Source organism: Polypterus senegalus, chromosome 1 (assembly GCF_016835505.1).
Source record: "Polypterus senegalus isolate Bchr_013 chromosome 1, ASM1683550v1, whole genome shotgun sequence".
NCBI lineage: Eukaryota > Metazoa > Chordata > Cladistia > Polypteriformes > Polypteridae > Polypterus > Polypterus senegalus.
The window spans coordinates 15,563,596-15,584,866 of NC_053154.1; the positions used below are offsets into that span (position 1 = coordinate 15,563,596).

The following is a 21,271-nucleotide window of genomic DNA, read 5'->3' on the forward strand; positions in this document are numbered from 1 at the left end:
AGTTTTGTCCTGTAACCTGACTGATGTTAACTCGATTATGTTGACCTCTTTTGTAAGTCACTTTGGATAAAAGCGTCGGCTTGTGGTAAAGTGAGCAGGGTGGATGAGTGCCGTCTTTTAAATAAATAATCGCCAGGCTCACATCTTCAGGTGGGGGCACGGCAGAGTGACAAGAGTCGCTCCTGTGTGCATTGCGGGAGCGGACGGCCCTGCACTTATTGCACAGGTACAGGATCACCCGAGACCCTAACTGATGCCGAGAGCTGCTGATTGCCACAGCTCTGCCACGTCCCTGTTTTAAAAGAGAAGTGCAGGTGCAAGGAAAGAAGTGGACAGAGGTTAAAGAGAGAAAGAGAGAGGAGAAGGCAGGAGACAGAAGGATCTGGTGCAAGAGCACAGGCAGTGGCATGGAGAGCCCCTGGAAAGGAGCGGATGGCCCACACCAGCGGGCTGCTGTAGAGGGATCGCTCCAGCTGAGCAACTTGGGGGAGCTGGAGTGACCAGGTGACTGCAGAAGCCTAGGATGGCGGCGGGAGTCAGAGGATTGGACTGAGAGCCACATTGTGAGCACCATGGCCTTTGGGGACCAGAGCCTAGGTCCGGAGATTGAGCCATACCGTAGCCATGGGATGGCAGTGACCAGGACCTGTGAAAGGTCAGCTGTGTTCTCAGTAGGACGACTCCTCTGCTGAAAGTCCCGTAAGGGATAAACAGTGGAGTCGGCAGTTAAAAGACCAATGCACCGGGCTTTTAGAGAAGGACAGTGTAGGAGGCCTACAGGATGGACAGGCATCCCAGCAAGAGGTCGGGAAGATCACTTACACGGACAGGAGGCCCCAAGGATACAGAAAGGCATCCTGAACAAGAGGAGGAAGGAAGTCACACCTGAACAAGGCTTTATTATACACTCTGACTTTCCACAGTCCAGCTAATATCTTTAATGAATGTGTGTGGCATGTTTAGTCTTGCTGTACTGTGCCACCCTAAAGGGGGCGTATGTGAGCCAAACAGGTGCCTGGCACTACTGTTCTACTACACAGAGGCGCAAATAAGTTTGCAATATCAGAAAGTCAAGTGCACAGCAGTGGACCGGTTATTTTTGTTTTTATTTTTTGTTCCGACTGACTGCCAAAATGGAAAATTAAGATTTTTATACCTAAAGGGAAAATAAAGAAGACTTTTACAAGAAATTGACAGAGATTTTCGTGGAGAAGGATAGACACATGGACTTCATTAACAATTAAAGGTAAGACCACCAACGGTTTTCAATTTTATGAAAAATGGGATCAGACTAAGAAAGAAACAATCCAATACTTAAAAACTAAATTTTGGCCTTAAATAAAACATTCATTTGTTTTTCTTGTTATCCTTTTGTGGATAGTTCTATATTAAAATGGATGAATGCATCAGAATTAAAAGCTTTTAAAAACAACCAAATATTTCAATTAAGGTCCAAATTGAAATCCATTTTTTTTTTGTACAACACTCTATACTTTCAATTGTATTGAATGAGTATGAATTGTGTAATTGCAACAGCAAATTTAGAACACATGGAGAGTGCAGAGCAAATGTGCACTCTCCACTTTCTCTTGCCGCTATACAGGTGCCAGTCATAAAATTAGAATATCCTGACAAAGATGATTTATTTCAGTAATTCCATTCAAAAAGTGAAACTTGTATATTAGATTCATTCATTACACACAGACTGATGTATTTCAAATGTTTATTTCTTTTAATTTTGATGATTATAACTGACAACTAATGAAAGTCCCAAACTCAGAATCTCGGAAAATTAGAATATCAATTAAGACCAATGCAAAAAAAGGATTTTTAGAAATGTTGGCCAACTGAAAGGTATGAACATGAAAAGTATGAGCATGTACAGTACTCAATATTTAGTTGGGGCTCCTTTGGCCTGGATTACTGCAGCAATGCAGCGTGGCATGGAGTCGATCAGTCTGTGGCACTGCTCAGGTGTTAGGAGAGCCCATGTTGCTCTGATAGTGGCCTTCAGCTCTTCTGAATTGTTGGGTCTGGCGTATTGCATCTTCCTCTTCACAATACCCCATAGATTTTCTGTGGGGTTATGGTCAGGCGAGTTTGCTGGCCAATCAAGAACAGGGATACCCTGGTCCTTAAACCAGGTACTGGTAGCTTTGGAACTGTGTGCAGGTGCCAGGTCCTGTTGGAAAATGAAATCTGCATCTCCATAAAGTTCGTCAGCAGCAGGAAGCATGAAGTGCTCTAAAACTTCCTGGTAGACGGCTACGTTGACCTTGGACCTCAGAAAACACAATGGACCAACACCAGCAGATGACATGGCACCCCAAACCATCACTGACTGTGGAAACTTTACACTGGACCTCAACCAACGTGGATTCTGTGCCTCTCCTCTCTTCCTCCAGACTCTGGACCTTGATTTCCAAAGGAAATGCAAAATTTACTTTCATCAGAGAACATAACTTTGGACCACTCAGCAGCAGTTTTGTCTTTAGCCCAGGCGAGACGCTTCTGACGCTGTCTCTTGTTCAAGAGTGGCTTGACACAAGGAATGTGACAGCTCAAACCCATGTCTTGCATACGTCTGTGTGTGGTGGTTCCTGAAGCACTGACTCCAGCTGCAGTCCACTCTTTGTGAATCTCCCCCACAGTTTTGTTTCACAATCCTCTCCAGGGTACAAGCGGTTATCACTATTGCTTGTACACTTTTTTTCTACCACATCTTGTCCTTCCCTTCGCCTTTGCAGGTGTTTGGAGTTAATTAGCTGATTAGAGTGTGGCACCAGGTGTCTTCAATATTGAACCTTTTCACAATATTCTAATTTTCCGAGATACTGAATTTGGAACATTCAGTTCCAACAATCACTGCCTGATTTTGTTTGAACAATTATTGCACACTTTCTGTAAATCCAATAAACTTCATTTCACTTCTCAAATATCACTGTGTGTGTCTCCTATATGATATATTTAACTGACATTTTTTATCGTAACAACCAACGATTTATACAGGAAAATAATGACTATTAACAAGGTTGCCCAAACTTTTGCATCCCACTGTATTTATTATACAGTGCCTTCCCTGTTTATTTTTATATCTAGTGACATCTCTGTCTCTCTGTCTCTCTATTACGCGTTGCTCTGTCTGTCTGTGTCTTATGGATCTTTAAAATAACAGTTATAAGGACACATGTTAATTGCAGTCTCAATTCTTAAAAAATATTTTAAAATATGAAAATATAATGATCTCATTAACTGACAGTGCATACTAATTTATAAATTTTATGTCCGTTTGAGGTTAAAAAGAAAAAAAATAATACTTTCTCCCCAGCGGGGAATCGAACTCTGGTCTCTGAGGCACGGCAGGCCTGCTGCGCTCTGATTGGCTGAGCAGTCTGTGTCAATTATCTGCCACTGGCCAGTCAAGGTAAAGTGAGACTTCTTGGACGTGCACAAGCTGCCTTGTTCTAATGTTATTTTCTATCAGCTGTGCTATTTGGAGGGCAAGTGAATCTGCAGTACAGTATTGTACTGTCAGTGTACAGGAGATCTCGTCACTGTAAGTAGTTTGCACTGTTCAGACATACATGTTACCTACTGTAGGTATCGGCTTCAAAAACTTTGTTGTGAAAAACTGAGATTTGGAACTTTGTGTTATTTGTGCATCTTTATTTTGTAAAGATGTTATTTATTTTTCTTCATTTTTTTATTTTATTATTTGGAAATAACAGAATTTGCACATTATTTTATATTTTTGTCTGTCTTATTACAATATTTCTAAAAAATAAATCATTTATTATGATCAAACAGTTACTCAGTACTTGAATAGTCTATTCACCAAATACTTTTTTACTCTTATTTTTGGCTACTCCACCCACCTCTGAATGTAACATTTTTTTCTTATCCCAGTATGTACCTTACCTATGTGTATGTAAAGATTGTTGATGAGATTTGAAACATAACCCATAGTCAACGTGCATGCTGCCAACTGAAAAGTGAATAAGCTACTCTTGTGGGTTCATATATTTGTAAATCTCACTCTGAAGGAGTCACCAGCCATGAACCTCACCGCACGTCACTACGTCAATGACAGGCTACACTAACTAAGCAAGATATGCAACGGTCATTAAAGAAAAACAAGATCAGCAACATGCTGAGTAACAGCCATGAATCAACTTTCAGTTTGCTGAGCACCCTGGGACTGTGAATTGAGTTCAGGGGTTCCAGAAATGACAAATTATTGAATGAATGAATAGCAAAATGAACTTGATGGCTTAGAGAAGAGAAATGGACATCAGAACATCATGAAAGACGGAACTGAATTAGGCAATAATCTTGAAAGATCAGAATAAATAATCAGATATTTAAAAGAAGCCGCCTTCTCAAAAAGAGAATTAAAAGTGTTATAATGATTCTTACAGCTATTTTTCCATATACCTTAATAGAAGGAATGCCTTTGAATTCATTCAGCTGACGAGATTGGACCATGGGGGTGGCACGGTGACGCAGTGCTTCTCCCTTGCAGTAAGGAGACCGAGGTTCACGTCTTGGGTCCTCCCTGCATGGAGTTTGAGTGTTCTCCCTGTGTCCGTGTGGGTTTCGTCTGGGTGCTCCAGTTTCCTCCCACAGTCCAAAGACATGCAGGTGAGGTGAACTGGCGATCCTAAATTGGCCCGTGTGTGTGCTTGGTGTGTGTGTGTGCCCTGTGATGGACTGGCGCCCTGTCCAGGGTATGATCCTGCCTTGTGTCCTATGCCAATTGGGACAGGCTACAGCAGACCTCTGTGACTCTGTTGAGGACTACGTGAGTTAGAAAATGACTGACTGATAGATTGGATTTTATGGATTACTTATTTATTTATTTATTTATTTATTTATAGATTTGCTGCACTGCACTTTTTGGACACTTTCTTTGAGAAGGATTTTAATAAAAGCACTTAACACTGTTATGCCTACTCCTTGCTGAAAGTGTGTGTGTCCCCATTTGCCCGGCTCATCTCAGTGCATGACTATCAATGGTTTGGGTTCAAGAGGCTCCTGAATGTGGCAGGGAGCATAGAGCCCACCTGGGCCGTCAGATGTGGATGTAGCCGTGGGCTAAGTGTGTTCAGTAAACTGATGTATAGGTCTCAATTCCCAGTTAACTGGGGTCAGGAAAGGAATCCAGCTTTAAAAATCACATTGAACCCTATAAAACATCGACCCCACATAGCAGTGGGAAAAAATGAAGAGGAAGAAAAGAAGACGATGAAAATGGTTAATTATTCAATTTTACCTTCAATTTCAAAATGCTTGAAGGATTCTGACATATTGGGAAAATCCCTGGTAACACCACCATCATCTTTATTCATTTATTTATTTACCAGTAAACCCCCTAATCTCTAAAGAATCGCAAATCCAAGAATGGCAATCACTTTATGTTCCCTCCGATCGTTGGAGGGATAAAAAATGATGGAGGGTGGGAGTGTCCTGGGAAATTTTTCATTTAATTAAATATATATATTTGTACTAAAATTAACCAATTTATTAAAACTAAAACTGAAATGTAATTGTTATATCATTTAAGTCCAAAATGTCTTTGAGTCGCTGCACTTATAAGTAAAAAAAAATATCAGAGTGCAAAGGTTTAAATGAAGTAAATTGGAAACAAAAAATTCATAAAATGGTAAATTCAACATAGTTGATCAAAAATTTCCTTATAAACATCATTTTTGGTAAAGATGGTTTCCTGTCCTTGAATTAGCTCTCCCTGGTATGGAGTAGTTAAAACCTTCACTTTAACGTCACACGAACGCCAGACTCGTGAAAAGGCAACATAAAGTTGTCCATGTCCAAATACAGGCTCAGATAGGTAAATCCCTAATTTGTCCATGGTTTGTCCTTGGGATTTGTTGATCGTCATGGCAAACGCAGCCTTAATGGGAAATTGGCGTTGTTTAAGTTTAAAAGGTAATTCCAGGTCAGAACTTGTAAGGTCAATTCTGGGAATCAGAACAGTATTGCTAGTATGGGATCCCATAAGCACTTGTGCCTCAGTAACATTTTCTCTCATGCTGTTCACGACCAACCGTGTACCATTACATAAACCTTGTTTAGTATTAAGGTTTCTTTATAGCATGACTATTGTCCCTACTTTAAGGTTAAGAGTGCGTTTTGGGTTAATAGTGTTTAAATATTCTAATGGGAAATTAAGTTGCTCAGTTTCATCTTCAGAATCAACACTGTCAGTACTTAGAAAGACGTGACTTTCTCCAGGAAGCAATCCAATTACTTGGTTATTTATCTGGTCAACGTCAATAGGTTGTATATGCGGTGGGGTGCATGTTCATGTTCAGGCGACGGTTGTATTGTGCACAGCTTGCTTCTGCCCTCTGATCCCGGCTTGGAGATCTACATTACTAAATAAAGGTTGTATATGCGGTGGGGTGCACGTTCGCGTTCGGGCGGCAGTTGTATTGTGACCTGAAGTTTAGTTTACAGGTTGTGTTGTGTTGTTTGGGTGCCACTTACTGACTCTGGGAAGCCGCTGGGTTTGACTCAGGGGCGCTGAGGCGCTGTGCGTGTGTGCTTTCGGTGCTTCTGGCCTCTGGCATCCGTGCATATATACAACCTTCATTTAGTAATATAGATTTATAAAGCACTTTAAAAACAACATCAAGGCTGACCAAAGTGCTGTACAGTAAAAACTTTAGTCAAAGTCAGGCAGCCATCCTTTTTTTGATGCTCTGGTTTCCATGTCTGTTAGTGTAATTAAACAGGAAGGCCTGCCGTGAATAAATATAGAATAAATAATCAGATATTTAAAAGAAGCTGCCTTCTCAAAAAGAAAATTAAAAGTGTCATAACGATTCTAACAGCTATTTTTCCATATACCTTAATAGAAGGAATGCCTTTGAATTCATTCCGCTGACGAGATTGGACCATAGGGGTAGCATGGTGCTCCCTGCATGGAGTTTGAGTGTTCTCCCTGTGTCTGTGTTGATTTCCTCTGGGTGCTCCAGTTTCCTCCTACAGTCCAAGGACATGCAGGTGAGGTGAACTGGCGATCCTAAATTGGCCCGTGTGTGTGCTTGGTGTGTGTGTCTGTGTGTGTGTGTGCCCTGTGATGGACTGGCGCCCTGTCCAGGATTCTGCAGTGAGTTAAGCGCACAATGCTTGAACAACAAGAAGGACGTTGTTAAATATTTATCATGCCGTACAATAAGCTCTGAGTGAAATTGCGTTGAGTACAGAGCTTCATTTAATTTTTTAATAAAAACAAGCCATGCATGTGCGCCACATAGTTGCCACAAATAAGGAATGTGGTATCACCCCAGGATGAGAGGGGGCGCTGTTGGTAACAGCCTTTTCTCCTTTTTTCCAAACAGTTCCAAGACTCTGCACCCCTTGAAGGCAATGGAGCCAGAGAAGCCCCTGTTTAAATAAAAGGGGTTGTCCCTGGGAGATGGCGCCTCATTTGAACCTAAGAGCTCAACTATCAGGGACGACTCCAGACCAGCACTATCTAAGAATGCAACTACAGGGAAAGAGAAGCCTATTATAGAAAATTGTATTCTTAAAATTGGTCATCTCTATGTATTAGAAAAGTATTATAAGCACATGAGAGAAGTAGACACTATATTTTACTTAGCCTTAAGATGTAAGAGTTAGAATTAAAAGGATTTTTGCCTACATATTTTTTATTATTCTGTATGAGCTAGAAACCAAACCAAGCCACAGGGGATGCACAAACTGGTGTGTTTCTTTGTGCCGGTCCTAAGCCCGGATAAACGGGGAGGGTTACGTCAGGAAGGGCATACGGTGTAAAATTTTGCCAAATCAATATGCGGACAACAATACAAATTTCCATACCGGATCGGTTGGATTACCGGATTAACAACGACCGCCACCGGTACTGTTAGTCAAGAGGGTGCTGGCGAAAATTGGACTACTGTTGGCCAAAGAAGAAGAAGGAGAAGAAGAGGGGGAAGACATGCCCAGAAGCAGAAGGACAGGAGGAAGGTAAAGAGCATAGAACTGAGAGTAGAAGCTTTGAATGTTGGCAGTATGACTAGAGCAATGGAATATTAGGAGTCAGATGAGGATGACTATTGACTTGTGTAATAAAAATTGTAATAAATGCAATAGTTGCTTTTAGTTGTTTGCTCATTGTTCCATTTGAGATAAGTCTGCATGCAAGCCATACAATAAAGCTTAGTTCTGCTGTCTGTTCTGAAGTCTCCGAGTGCCTTCTTTGGGGCTGAGGGTGCCCCTGTCGTGTCAGCCTGCTTCAACACTATAAGCCAACAATTTGTTGTAGCGCCATTGTACTTGTGTTTTCATTTACTTTTCTTTTGTTCAACTTCAATCGGGGTTGGCCACCTATTTTGAAATTTGCTCTTCCTCATCACTCACACTTCTACAAAGGATATTTGAAGTTGACAACTGACATAGTTCAAGGTGAGCTAACGTGAGGAAATTAAATCATCTCTTTCCAAAGATACTGATTCAGTACCGCAAGCCCATCCATGCACATACCTCACTCGTAAGATGAGCGTAGACCAACTTGACATTGTTGTACAGAATAAAGTGCTTTTTAATCATCCCGTAGAAAGGAGTGGGAACAAGAACTGCATCTGAAAGAGGAAGGCGACACTCAGTTAACCTGAAATCTGACTGGTGCAGAGAAGAAACATCATTAGAAGGTAAGCAGGCTCTGTGTCCCATTTCTGTTTTAATAATTACCTAATGAATGCTTAATAATGAATGAATCACATTCTCAGCGGTACGAGAAAAACCCCACATAAAATAAACTGCTCATCTCACCACAACATCTATTTTTAAACCCATTAGACCCAAAACCCCCTAATTTTTGGCCATTTCGGACCAATTCTGTGCAGGAAATAACACTTTTATGATAAACTGTAAACCAATAAGCAAAAATGATCAGAAGGACTTGAAGTTGTGCATACCACATTAACCAACCTCATGGGTTCACCCCATAACGGGATAAGTGACTCCTTTTCATCAATCACTAACATAGACTATTTTTAGGTTGTTGATCACAACTTTGATATTTGATTCTTTTCCAGTGGTCTTAGCCCTCTAAGAGTCACTCCCAAAAATGACAAATTTCAGACACTGGCATGTGGGGTATCGTTTTAGACTATAGATCTATCTATCTATCTATCTATCTATAAAACAACACTCCATGTGCCTCAGAATTTTGTGAAAAGTATCTTTGACCCCATTTGTTCCATTAGGGTGCGAACCCCTTGGGGTCGGTTGATGTGGCCTCGACAACTTCAAATTCATCTGATCATTTTTGCAAAAGACTCCTATTGGTGTACTCTTTATCATAAGGGTGTAATTTCCTGCAAAAGAATGGTCTAAAAATGAGGGGTTTTTGGGTCTACAGGGGGAAGGACCAAAAAAGTTGACGTCTTGCATAACTACACATTAAGACGAGTCCAAATGTATATAATTCAAGTAAGATTAGGTAAGATTAATATATTTTAATGGGTTAAGAAGTGGAATATTTGGCATGTGTGATCTAAAAACACAAAACAGTTCACACCCAATTATTGTGATTCTGTAAATACCATCCTAAACACCGTTAATCCCAGATGTAGTCTATACAGTCCATTTGGAGCTCTAGGCGGGGTAGACAGACATCACCTCATGTTGTCACCTCTCTTGGCACTAAAGCTGTTTTGGTAAATGATATTATATTAAGTACAAAATCTGATCTGTGTCTTCTCACTGAAACCTGGCTTAGTAAATGTGACACTGTTCCCCTAGCTGAGGCGTCACCAGATGGATACTCATTCCTTGATAAGTCTAGAGATTCTGGTCGAGGAGGAGGCCTTGGAATAATTCATTGTAACACAATGCAAATCACTTCTAAAAATGTAGGCAACTTTACATCCTTTGAGACATTCATTTTAAATATTAAAACAGATTCCAATACAATTATAGTGCTAGTCTACAGACCAACAGGGCCATATTTATTGTTCATGACTGAATTTAGCAACCTTCAATCTGAATTGGCTATAAATTATGATCACGTAGTACTGATGGGGGATTTTCATGTACACATTGGAAACTGACACTTTTAGCAAATGTTTTACCTATTTGTTAAGTTCAGTAGGATTTTGTCAGATTGTCAAAGGTCCAACTCATAATCATAACCACACATTAGATTTAATTATAACTTACAAAGTTGAAATTCTAAATTTAAATATTGCTCCATTAAATGAAGGTATTTCCAATCACTACTTAATTACATTTGATTTAGTCCTGCCCTTGCCAACGCACTCACAGATTAAAACAAAGACAGTACGACATCTAGATTGTAATTCTGCTTCAAAATTTATAGATACCTTGAATAAGTCGAATGTAATTGTGGAAAACCATTTAGATCAGTTAAAATCAAATGCAAACGTAGAAAACAATTTAGATCAGCTAAAATTACATTATAATATTATAATGTGACCTTGAGAGATGCTCTGGATGCAGTGGCACCCCTTAAAACAAAAGTGATCAAAGCACATAGAAACTCTCCCTGGTTTAATGAAAACACTCGAGCTCTTAAATTAGGTTGTCGAAAACTGGAGTGCAGATGGAGAACAACAAAGCTACATGCCTTTCAAATTGCAAGGACAGAGAGTGTTAATAAATGTAAAAAAGCCCTCTTTAAAGCTCGCTCAGAATACTATTCTACATTAATAAATAGCTATAATAAAAATCCTCAGGTACTGTTTAGAACAGTGGCTAAATTAACAAATGGGAATTCAGATCAACAGTGCAAAATGCCAACAGATATTAGCAATGCAGACTTTATGAACTTCTTCAATGAGAAAATTAAAAATATAAGATCCCAGATCTCAGCATCACAGTACAAACCAAATACTAGCTTAGCAGACCCTGCCGCACATTGCATTCAGCACTTTATTATTAATTTCTACGTCATGATATTGAGTCTTTAACGATTATGTCACGACGACTGGAAGGTTCACAAACCACTTGGAGGAAAAGCGTTGGATTTGGCAACTCTTCGCAAACGGGGAACGAACGTCAACCTCATCACTTCGATCAGCGACAACAACATCGACAAGCTGGTGGACCGGAAAATCGAATGGGGTCAGGTAGGCCTCCGGGGAACCTTGTCGTAACCGAGATGCCAGTCTCTGGGGAAGCTGCACCAGCAGGCCAAGGTAACCGAGGACGTCGCAGAGGATATTTTGGTAGCGGCGCCGACCGTAGATGTTTCCGGTGAGATCAACTCGGTCATTTGGCAAGAGAATGTAGTTTGTCTCCAGCTCAGTCGATGGAAGTTGGACTGGCCGAGGTTTGTTGCTCGAATGTTACATGTTCGTCGAAAGGATAAGATGGATTATTTGTCCCGGTTAAACTGAGGGGCAGAGAGATCTCCACATTGTTAGATTCGGGGAGTGAACTTTGTATTGTGAGACGAGACTGTCTTGATGAAAGATCTCTTAGAGACTGTGAGACTGTAAAAATACGATGTGTACATGGTGATGTTAAAGATTATCAGACTTTACTTCTTCCTTTAACTTATAGGGGTGCCACTTTAAAGTTTGGTCTGCGTTTCAGATTCCTGCCCATGGCCATTACTCATAGGATGGAGAAATGCCCTTTTTCCGAATCTTATTAATAAATGTAAGGGACCAGGAGCCCAGTCCAATGTAGAACTTAGTGGGGGGGAAGAAGAAGAAAACCAAGACGAAGAACTGGTAGCGGCGGGAAAATCTAGAGCCCAACTTAGATATTGAACCCGACCTCTCCAGCGAGTCAGAGGAAGTCACCCCGACAATCTTCCAGAATGGGCTGGTCCTTCTACGTCTTCCCAGATTGCAAATGCCTCCAAGCACTAACTGAGTGTTAACGAACAATCAGATTTTGTGCATTTGCAGCATACCGATAGCTCATTAGAATATGCATTTAAACAGGCTCGCCCTGCTAATGACTCTTATTACCAAGAGCGTAATTCCCGGAGTGTGAAAACCCCGCACTTTATAGAAAATGACGGTTGCCTTGTCAGAGTGATCCCAGATCATTTGGAGGGGGAATTTATTGAACAACTGGTGGTACCTGAAGCACATAGGGAAACTGTTTTGCATTTGGCACATTCACACATCTTGGGGGGGGGAACCTCGGCGCCGACAAAACTAGAGATTGGTTATCAAAACGATTTTATTGGCTTAATATGGGAAAAGATGTTGAACGATTTTGTACTTCATGTCCAGACTGCCAGATCGTCTCTGCTTATAAGCCTCCTCGGGCTCCCCTTTGTCCTATGCCCATATTGGAAGTTCCCTTTCAGCGTGTGGGATTAGATATTGTGGGACCATTACCTAAGACTAAGGATGGGTACCAATATTTGCTGGTGTTGGTTGATTATGCGACACGATATCCAGAAATGATTGCGCTGAAAAAGGCCAACTCTTCGACTGTAGCCAAAGCACTATGTGAAACTTTTACTCGTATTGGTATCCCTAGAGAAATCTTAACTGATCAAGGCACACCTTTCACTTCTCGCGTGATGAAACAATTGTGTGACAGCTTTGCTATTAAGAAATTGAGTACTACTGTTTACCATCCTCAAACGAATGGTTTAACCGGCGATTTAACAAAACATTGAAACAGATAATCAGGCGAGTTGCTCATAATGATCCCACAACATGGAACACTGTCCTACCTTTTGTTTTGTACGTGCGAGAATCACCACAGGCGTCCACTGGCTTGAGTCCCTTGAGTTGTTATTCGGCGGCGCGAGGCATCCTGGATGTGGTACGTGAGGAATGGATAGGAAAGAGAGAGCAGCTAAGGTCCAAGCTTTGCAGATCGACTAATTTCGTTGCAAGACAGAATTTCTATGCTTTCCTCTATTGCTGTGGAACACCAACAACGAGAACAGGAAACTCAGAAGCGTCTTTACGATAGGCAGCAAGCTCCGCGAGTTCAAACCTGGCGATCGTGTTTTGGTACTGGTTCCCTCGGATCCACACAAATTCTTAGCTAAATGGCAGGGCCCGCCATTATTGAGGAGCGTATGAGTCCGTAAATTACAAGGTTAGAATACCAGGCGGCGCAAACCATTCCAGATTTTACACATTAACCTCTTGAAGGAATGGCACGACCGACAAGAGGTTAACACTTCCTTGGCTGCTGTTTCTCAGACCGATGTTACCATTGGTAACGATCTTACTGACACGCAAAAGACAGAACTGTTATCTTTGATAGAACGGAACACTGATGTCTTTTCAGATTTACCAGGCAAGACTAACATTACAAAACATAAAATTACCACTGAACCTGATGTTCGCGTACAGATGCGCCGTTCGGATACGGAAGCGCGAAATATTGTCTTGAAGAGGTAAAAAAGATGCTGACACTGGGTGTAATTCGTGAAAGTAAAAGTGACTGGTGCAGCCCAGTCGTATTAGTCCCAAAGCAAGACGGTTCGGTTCGGTTCTGTATCGATTTCAGACGCTTGAATAAGGTCTCTAAATTGATGCTTATCCCATGCCCGTGTCGATGAACTGTTGGAAAAACTGGGTCAGGCGAGCTATATCTCCACGCTAGATCTCACGAAAGGCTATTGGCAGGTGCCTTTAGAGGCTAGCAGTTGTGAGAAAACGGCATTTGCGACTCCTGACGGACTCTATGAATTTACAAGACTCCCGTTTGGTCTTCACGGAGCACCTATAACTTTTCAGCGTATGATGGATCAGATCCTCGTCCTCACTCTGAATATGCTGGGGCATATCTTGACGATGTCGTGATTTTTAGCAATGATTGGAAAACACACTTAGAGCGCTTCAAGCCGTTCTTGAAAGCTTGAGACAGGCTGGCCTTACTGCTAACCCTAAGAAATGTAAACTAGGCATGTCCGAGACTCATTACTTAGGCTATTCTATGGGCAAGGGTTTACTTAGGCCACAATTAAGGAAAATAGAAGAAATGCTTGTTATCCGAGACCTGGGACACAGAAACAAGTGCGCTTTCTGGGACTCGCTGGTTACTACAGAAAATTCATTCCAAATTTTGCACATAGAGCTGCTCCTCTTACAGAACTTACTAGAGGCAGAAAAAACCGACCTATCTTGTGGACAGAAAATTGTGAACGTTCTTTCAGCGATTTAAAAAAAGCATTATCTTCTTACCCGGTTCTAAGAAACCCGGATTTCACAAAAGATTTTATCTTGCAAACAGACATGAGTGCATTTGGTGTGCGCAGTCCTGTCACAAATTTTTGATGGAGAGAACATCCAATCACATATTTAAGTAGGAAATTACTTCCTAGGGAGCGTAATTATTCTACAATTGAGAAAGAATGCTTGGCAATCAGGTGGGCTGTGGAAGCACTTCGCTATTACTTGTGGAGACGAAACTTCACTTTGGTAACTGATCATGCTCCACTTCAGTGGTTGTACCGACAGAAAGATACAAACTCTCGTCTAATGAGATGGTTTCTGGGTTTACAACCTTATAGTTTCACAGTAAAGCACCGACCAGGTTCTGAACACGTCAACGCAGACGTATTATCACTACTATATGAACATGAACTTGGTACAGAGAGTCGCTTGATTCACAAAAATGTGAATAAAGCTGAGGGGGAGGGTGTGAGCTGGAGGGCTGATCACACCCCAAATAGAGACAGATGCCCCCGGGAAAACCACAAACCTTGAAACACTGACTACCCTCACATTGCTCCTTACCCTTGCACTATAACGCGTAATACAAGCCTCGCGCGGTCCTCCGCCAACTTAAAAGCCGTGCGCAGCACCTGTCAGATTTGATATTGATTTGTTTTGCTTTTTCTCTCTCTCAGACTGCCTCTGCTCCTGACGCATTGTTGTGATGTGAGATTTTACATATAACTTGATAAATGTTTTGTATGTCTTTATTTATAATTTAGGAAAACCAAGTGGTAAGAGGTATTCGTGTTTGCACAACCCCCAACCCTTTTTACGACTGTCTCTTTGTAATTTTATGACAGGATTTGGGGGGACGTGTCTTAAACCAGTTTGATCCCCCACACAAAGCCAGGTTAGCTTAACATATGGTCTTGGGGGGTTGCAGGTGTTAAATGTACTATTTCTCCCATTGGTCTGATATATGGCTGTTTGGAATTGGCTTGTCTCAGAGGCCTTTAAGTACCATGATGTCCTATTGGTTCTAGGAATTGGAGAGAACATCTATAAATGTACTTGCTCAACCACATTCTCTCTCTCTCACCAACATATGATGAAAGAAGCATCTCTCTTGCTAACCTGTGAGGATGAAGACAACACAATGAAGAGCACAGCTCAGCAGCCATATTGAACAGACATGTGGCTGAAAGCTGAGCACCAACGATGCCTTAACTAGAGACATTTTAAGTAACTGCAAGTCTTTGTGCCACCTGAATTACACACCACCATTTTATCAGGTTGTATGGTTGCCAATATTCAAATGTACTTTGCATTTTGTTATTATTTATGAATATTATCAGTAATACATTATATTATGTGTAACTTAACTTCTGCTTGTCTTTTTACTACATCTAATTGCCTGAGGTTATAGATATAGAAGGGAAGGTGGGGATAAGTTATATACAGTGGTAAGTCTGTGAGATTAGGTATTCTAAGGCTACATATTAATAATACAATAGGGGAAAGTAGAGCAATATATATATTACTCTACCAAGATAAAACACGCGTATACATTTGAAGAAGAAGGAACTTACGAAACCTTTAACTGAAAGACAAAACTGTCACCTTTGTCAAGGAGCAAGTTTGAAGTTTTGAAGTGACAAATGTTTGTTTGCAGTGTTTGAATAAAAATCCTTCTTATTTCCACGATCTCGAGTGTCTCTGTGCAAATCTGTGACCCAAGCGTGACAAGATATATATATATATATATATATATATATATATATATATATATATATATATATATATATATATATATATATATATATATATATATATATATATATATATATATATATATAACTTTAAGGATTGTGTGCCCCTTATTGTACAGAGTGGGCACTTTTATTTTCATCAAAAGGGTGTTACATTGACACGCATTGAGCGTGAGAAAACTGTGCGTGGGGGATGTGACAGCAGACTGCTTGCTGTTTGCTGCTTATCAACCCATTTAAAGGACAAAAGACGCTGACAGAGAGGTGAGAAGCGATTTAAGGTGGGACGGATCTACAAGTTTTTTCATAGGCTCTGGTAATTCTAGTGTTAAGGGGACAGAAAAAAATTTGTTTATTTCTTTGAAATGTTCTTATGTTGAAAAATTTCAGATACAAAACATACTGGGAAAACTAGCAATTTAAAAGGCCATGTAAGCCAAACAGCTCCCAAGCACCACATCTTTTAGAGGTCCACTGTGTAAGGCAAATGAAGCATCACAGTGCATTTGGTAGATTTGGATGTTCACAGTTGTGTGGTGCACGGTGGGCAAAGTCCTGTCCTAGAAGAGATGTAAAGCTGTTGACGGAGAGAATTTGAATTTTCAGGACTGCAATACTGGCACAACAGAAACAGAACAGCGCAGCATGCAGGGTCAGCATGTGTGAGTATGACAGAAGAGTAACATAGGGATGGAGCGGGATGCTTCTGGGCCTTGAGACTCTGAAATGGGAGACAGACTGTGCAGGGAAGTCAATCAGGTCAGGAAGTGCCTATAACTGAAAAGCTGACCCTCATGGCCTTAATGAGTTGGGTGCTTCCCTACCTGGTTGTGCTTATTACAATTTTAAAATAAATAAAATGCACTTCTGTGCAGTTACTACAGTCCATGTTCGGTTTTGTCTATACTTTTTGGGAGGATAACATACATTTCACATTATATTTTGTGAAGAATACAGTTATTCATTATTTGCTGCAGTATCATGTTGGTGTTGGTACTGGGGTGCAAAAGCTGGTATCAGGACTACATCAAAATTTTAATATCGATCCACCTCAATTGGGGTGCAGCAGTAAACTTAAGGTAAAGCACACTTTAAATTTCTAAACAAACAGCTCTGACATGCAACCATTGGTAAAAACCCACCTACCTTCTGGATCACAGAGCACTGCAGAGAGACAACAGAAAACAGATGTGCACCCATTTAGTGTCACGACCTGTCGAAAAAACGGAAATGTGTTAGAGGATGTGTCAAACGAAACCAGGTCATCTAAGTTATGATTTGAATGGGCAGCATTGGCACATTCTACCATCTTATTTAAGGTGTGTGCCTTTAGATGATCTGAAGCAGTATTAGTGAAATTATTTTGGAAAATTCTGTTTTAAATTTGCATTGTTTATTATATTAAAAACATAATGTTTCATTTTTTTTTATATTAACGTTATACCCACAACATAATTTCTGTCCTATTTTGTATTTCACATTTCTTGCAGCTCCTATTAATTTTTCTGCCTTTCATGGCTGCAGTCATGTTGTGTATCATAGCTAGCCACCTGGTCAGGTGCTGTTGATATTGTAATTGAACGAAATTCACCAAAGCATTTTTCCCGGCGAATATGCTGTGTTTGCTAGTGATCTTGTTCGCCAAACATTATCCTGGAAATTCACTTTCGCCTGTGGAACTCTTTACCTCATCACATAAAGGAGTCGTCTACAATTGAACTGTTCATAACAAGATTAAAAACTGATTTGTATTCACTTGCATTCCGTGACCTTCAGTAATACTGATGGTTTTCCTCTTTGCGATTATATAAAATTACCTCTATTTATTATTTATCATATTTTATGTTCATATGTTTTATTTCTATTTATGTTTTTTATGTTAATTGTTTTGTTTTTCTTTTATTCTATTATTGTAAAGCACTTTGGCCAGAGCATTACTATGTTGTTTTAAATGTGCTACATAAATAAACTGGCATTGACATTGACACTTTGTGGCCAGCTTAGACAAATATTTTTTTTTCTCTACTTTGCAAGGCCAACATACAGTGGTGTGAAAAACTATTTGCCCCCTTCCTGACTTCTTATTCTTTTGCATGTTTGTCACACAAAATGTTTCTGATCATCAAACACATTTAACCATTAGTCAAATATAACACAAGTAAACAAAAAATGCAGTTTTTAAATGATGGTTTTATTATTTAGGGAGAAAAAAATCCAAACCTACATGGCCCTGTGTGAAAAAGTAATTGCCCCTTGTTAAAAAATAACCTAACTGTGGCGTATCACACCTGAGTTTTAATTTCCGTAGCCACCCCCAGGCCTGATTACTGCCACACCTGTTTCAATCAAGAAATCACTTAAATAGGAGCTGCCTGACACAGAGAAGTAGACCAAAAGCACCTCAAAAGCTAGACATCATGCCAAGATCCAAAGAAATTCAGGAACAAATGAGAACAGAAGTAATTGAGATCTATCAGTCTATTAAAGGTTATAAAGCCATTTCTAAAGCTTTGGGACTCCAGCGAACCACAGTGAGAGCCATTATCCACAAATGGCAAAAACATGGAACAGTGGTGAACCTTCCCAGGAGTGGCCGGCCGACCAAAATTACCCCAAGAGTGCAGAGCGACTCATCCGAGAGGTCACAAAGACCCCAGGACAATGTCTAAAGAACTGCAGGCCTCACTTGCCTCAATTAAGGTCAGTGTTCACGACTCCACCATAAGAAAGAGACTGGGCAAAAACGCCCTGCATGGCAGATTTCCAAGACGCAAACCACTGTTAAGCAAAAAGAACATTAGGGCTCATCTCAATTTTGCTAAGAAACATCTCAATGATTGCCAAGACTTTTGGGAAAATACCTTGTGGACTGATGAGACAAAAGTTGAACTTTTTTGTAGGCAAATGTCCGGTTACATCTGGCGTAAAAGGAACACAGCGTTTTAGAAAAAGAACATCATACCAACAGTAAAATATGGTGGTGGTAGTGTGATGGTCTGGGGTTGTTTTGCTGCTTCAGGACCTGGAAGGCTTGCTGTGATAGATAGAACCATGAATTCTACTGTCTACCAAAAAATCCTGAAGGAGAATGTCCAGCCATCTGTTCGTCAACTCAAGCTGAAGCGATCTTGGGTGCTGCAACAGGACAATGACCCAAAACACACCAGCAAATCCACCTCTGAATGGCTGAAGAAAAACAAAATGAAGACTTTGGAGTGGCCTAGTCAAAGTCCTGACCTGAATCCAATTGAGATGCTATGGCATGACCTTAAAAAGGCAGTTCATGCTAGAAAACCCTCAAATAAAGCTGAATTACAACAATTCTGCAAAGATGAGTGGGCCAAAATTCCTCCAGAGCGCTGTAAAAGACTCATTGCAAGTTATCGCAAACGCTTGATTGCAGTTATTGCTGCTAAGGGTGGCCCAACCAGGGGGCAATTACTTTTTCACACAGGGCCATGTAGGTTTGGATTTTTTTTTCTCCCTAAATAATAAAAACCATCATTTAAAAACTGCATTTTGTGTTTACTTGTGTTATATTTGACTAATGGTTAAATGTGTTTGATGATCAGAAACATTTTGTGTGACAAACATGCAAAAGAATAAGAAATCAGGAAGGGGGCAAATAGTTTTTCACACCACTGTATATGAGGGGTACCCAAAAACAACTGGAACTAAAAACAAAAATTGTTTTAAATTTTTTTATTTACTGAAACTTTAGTCTTCTTTAAAGAACTATCCATGTGAATGAATGCACTTGTCCCAACAGTTTTCCTACTGGTGGAAAGATTTTTGGAATTGCTGAAGAGGAACGTTGTCCAAGACCTGCAGCGATTTTTCTATGACTTCCTCCACAGTACAAAAACACTTCCCTTTGAGTTCTTTTTTCATATGCGGGAACAAGAAAAAGTTGCACGGAGCAAAGATCAGGCGAGTAGGAAAGGCGGCAAGAATTTCCAAGACACACAAGTCAAGTCAGAAATCTCTTCGATAGTCCGACGACAATCTTTGTAAATTGCATTGCAAACATTTTCAAGGTTTTCGACATTCCTAATTGTGGAAGGTCGGCCACATCTTGATTGGTCTTCTAGTGACATTTTCCCTCGTTTGAAATACGAAAACAACTCGCAGACCTGTGTTTTACCTAAAAGCTTCCTCTGTAAAAGCAGTTTCTAACATCATTGCAAATTCCCTAAGAGAAAACTAATATTAACGCAGACTCGCTGTTCTTTATGATCACCCATCACAAAAATCCCTGAACACGTTTAATAAGCACCAATAAAAAATGACAAAGGATGTTGTATGAACAAAACAGAGCAACACCACGTGGAAGACTACCACAGAATACTGTAGGTGTGCTACACCTAGGAGGGAAATTCACAACTAAGTCGAGATTGTGTGCCAGGTACAGATTCCAGGTACCTTTGGGTACCTCCTTGTATATTAACATACAGTATATATATATATATATATATATATATATATATATATATATATATACACTCACCTAAAGGATTATTAGGAACACCTGTTCAATTTCTCATTAATGCAATTATCTAATCAACCAATCACATGGCAGTTGCTTCAATGCATTTAGGGGTGTGGTCCTGGTCAAGACAATCTCCTGAACTCCAAACTGAATGTCAGAATGGGAAAGAAAGGAGATTTAAGCAATTTTGAGCGTGGCATGGTTGTTGGTGCCAGACGGGCCAGTCTGAGTATTTCACAATCTGCTCAGTTACTGGGATTTTCACGCACAACCATTTCTAGGGTTTACAAAGAATGGTGTGAAAAGGGAAAAACATCCAGTATGCGGCAGTCCTGTGGGTGAAAATGACTTGTTCATGCTAGAGGTCAGAGGAGAATGAGCCGACTGATTCAAGCTGATAGAAGAGCAACTTTGACTGAAATGACCACTCGTTACAACCGAGGTATGCAGCAAAGCATTTGTGAAGCCACAACACGCACAACCTTGAGGCGGATGGGCTACAACAGCAGAAGACCCCACCGGGTACCACTCATCTCCACTACAAATAGGAAAAAGAGGCTACAATTTGCACAAGCTCAATAAAATTGGACAGCTGAAGACTGGAAAAATGTTGCCTGATCTGATGAGTCTCGATTTCTGTTGAGACATTCAAATGGTAGAGTCAGAATTTGGCGTAAACAGAATGAGAACATGGATCCATCATGCCTTGTTACCACTGTGCAGGCTGGTGGTGGTGGTGTAATGGTGTGGGGGATGTTTTCTTGGCACACTTTAGGCCCCTTAGTGCCAATTGGGCATCGTTTAAATGCCACGGGCTACCTGAGCATTGTTTCTGACCATGTCCATCCCTTCATGACCACCATGTACCCATC

General features: G+C 40.5%; 1 protein-coding gene across 3 annotated transcripts in view; it reads right to left on the minus strand.

Moving 5' to 3' along the window:
* Positions 1–21,271, minus strand: part of LOC120523144 (1-aminocyclopropane-1-carboxylate synthase-like protein 1) — a 166,392-nt gene that overhangs the window by 82,868 nt on the left and 62,253 nt on the right. For all 3 annotated transcript variants that reach the window (XM_039744162.1, XM_039744153.1, XM_039744171.1), the window contains exons 6-7: positions 17,057–17,123; positions 8,515–8,612 (exon numbers count right to left, since the gene is read on the minus strand). In XM_039744162.1, coding sequence (XP_039600096.1) covers positions 8,515–8,612; positions 17,057–17,123 — 165 coding nt within the window. The remainder of the gene's footprint in view (positions 1–8,514; positions 8,613–17,056; positions 17,124–21,271) is intronic.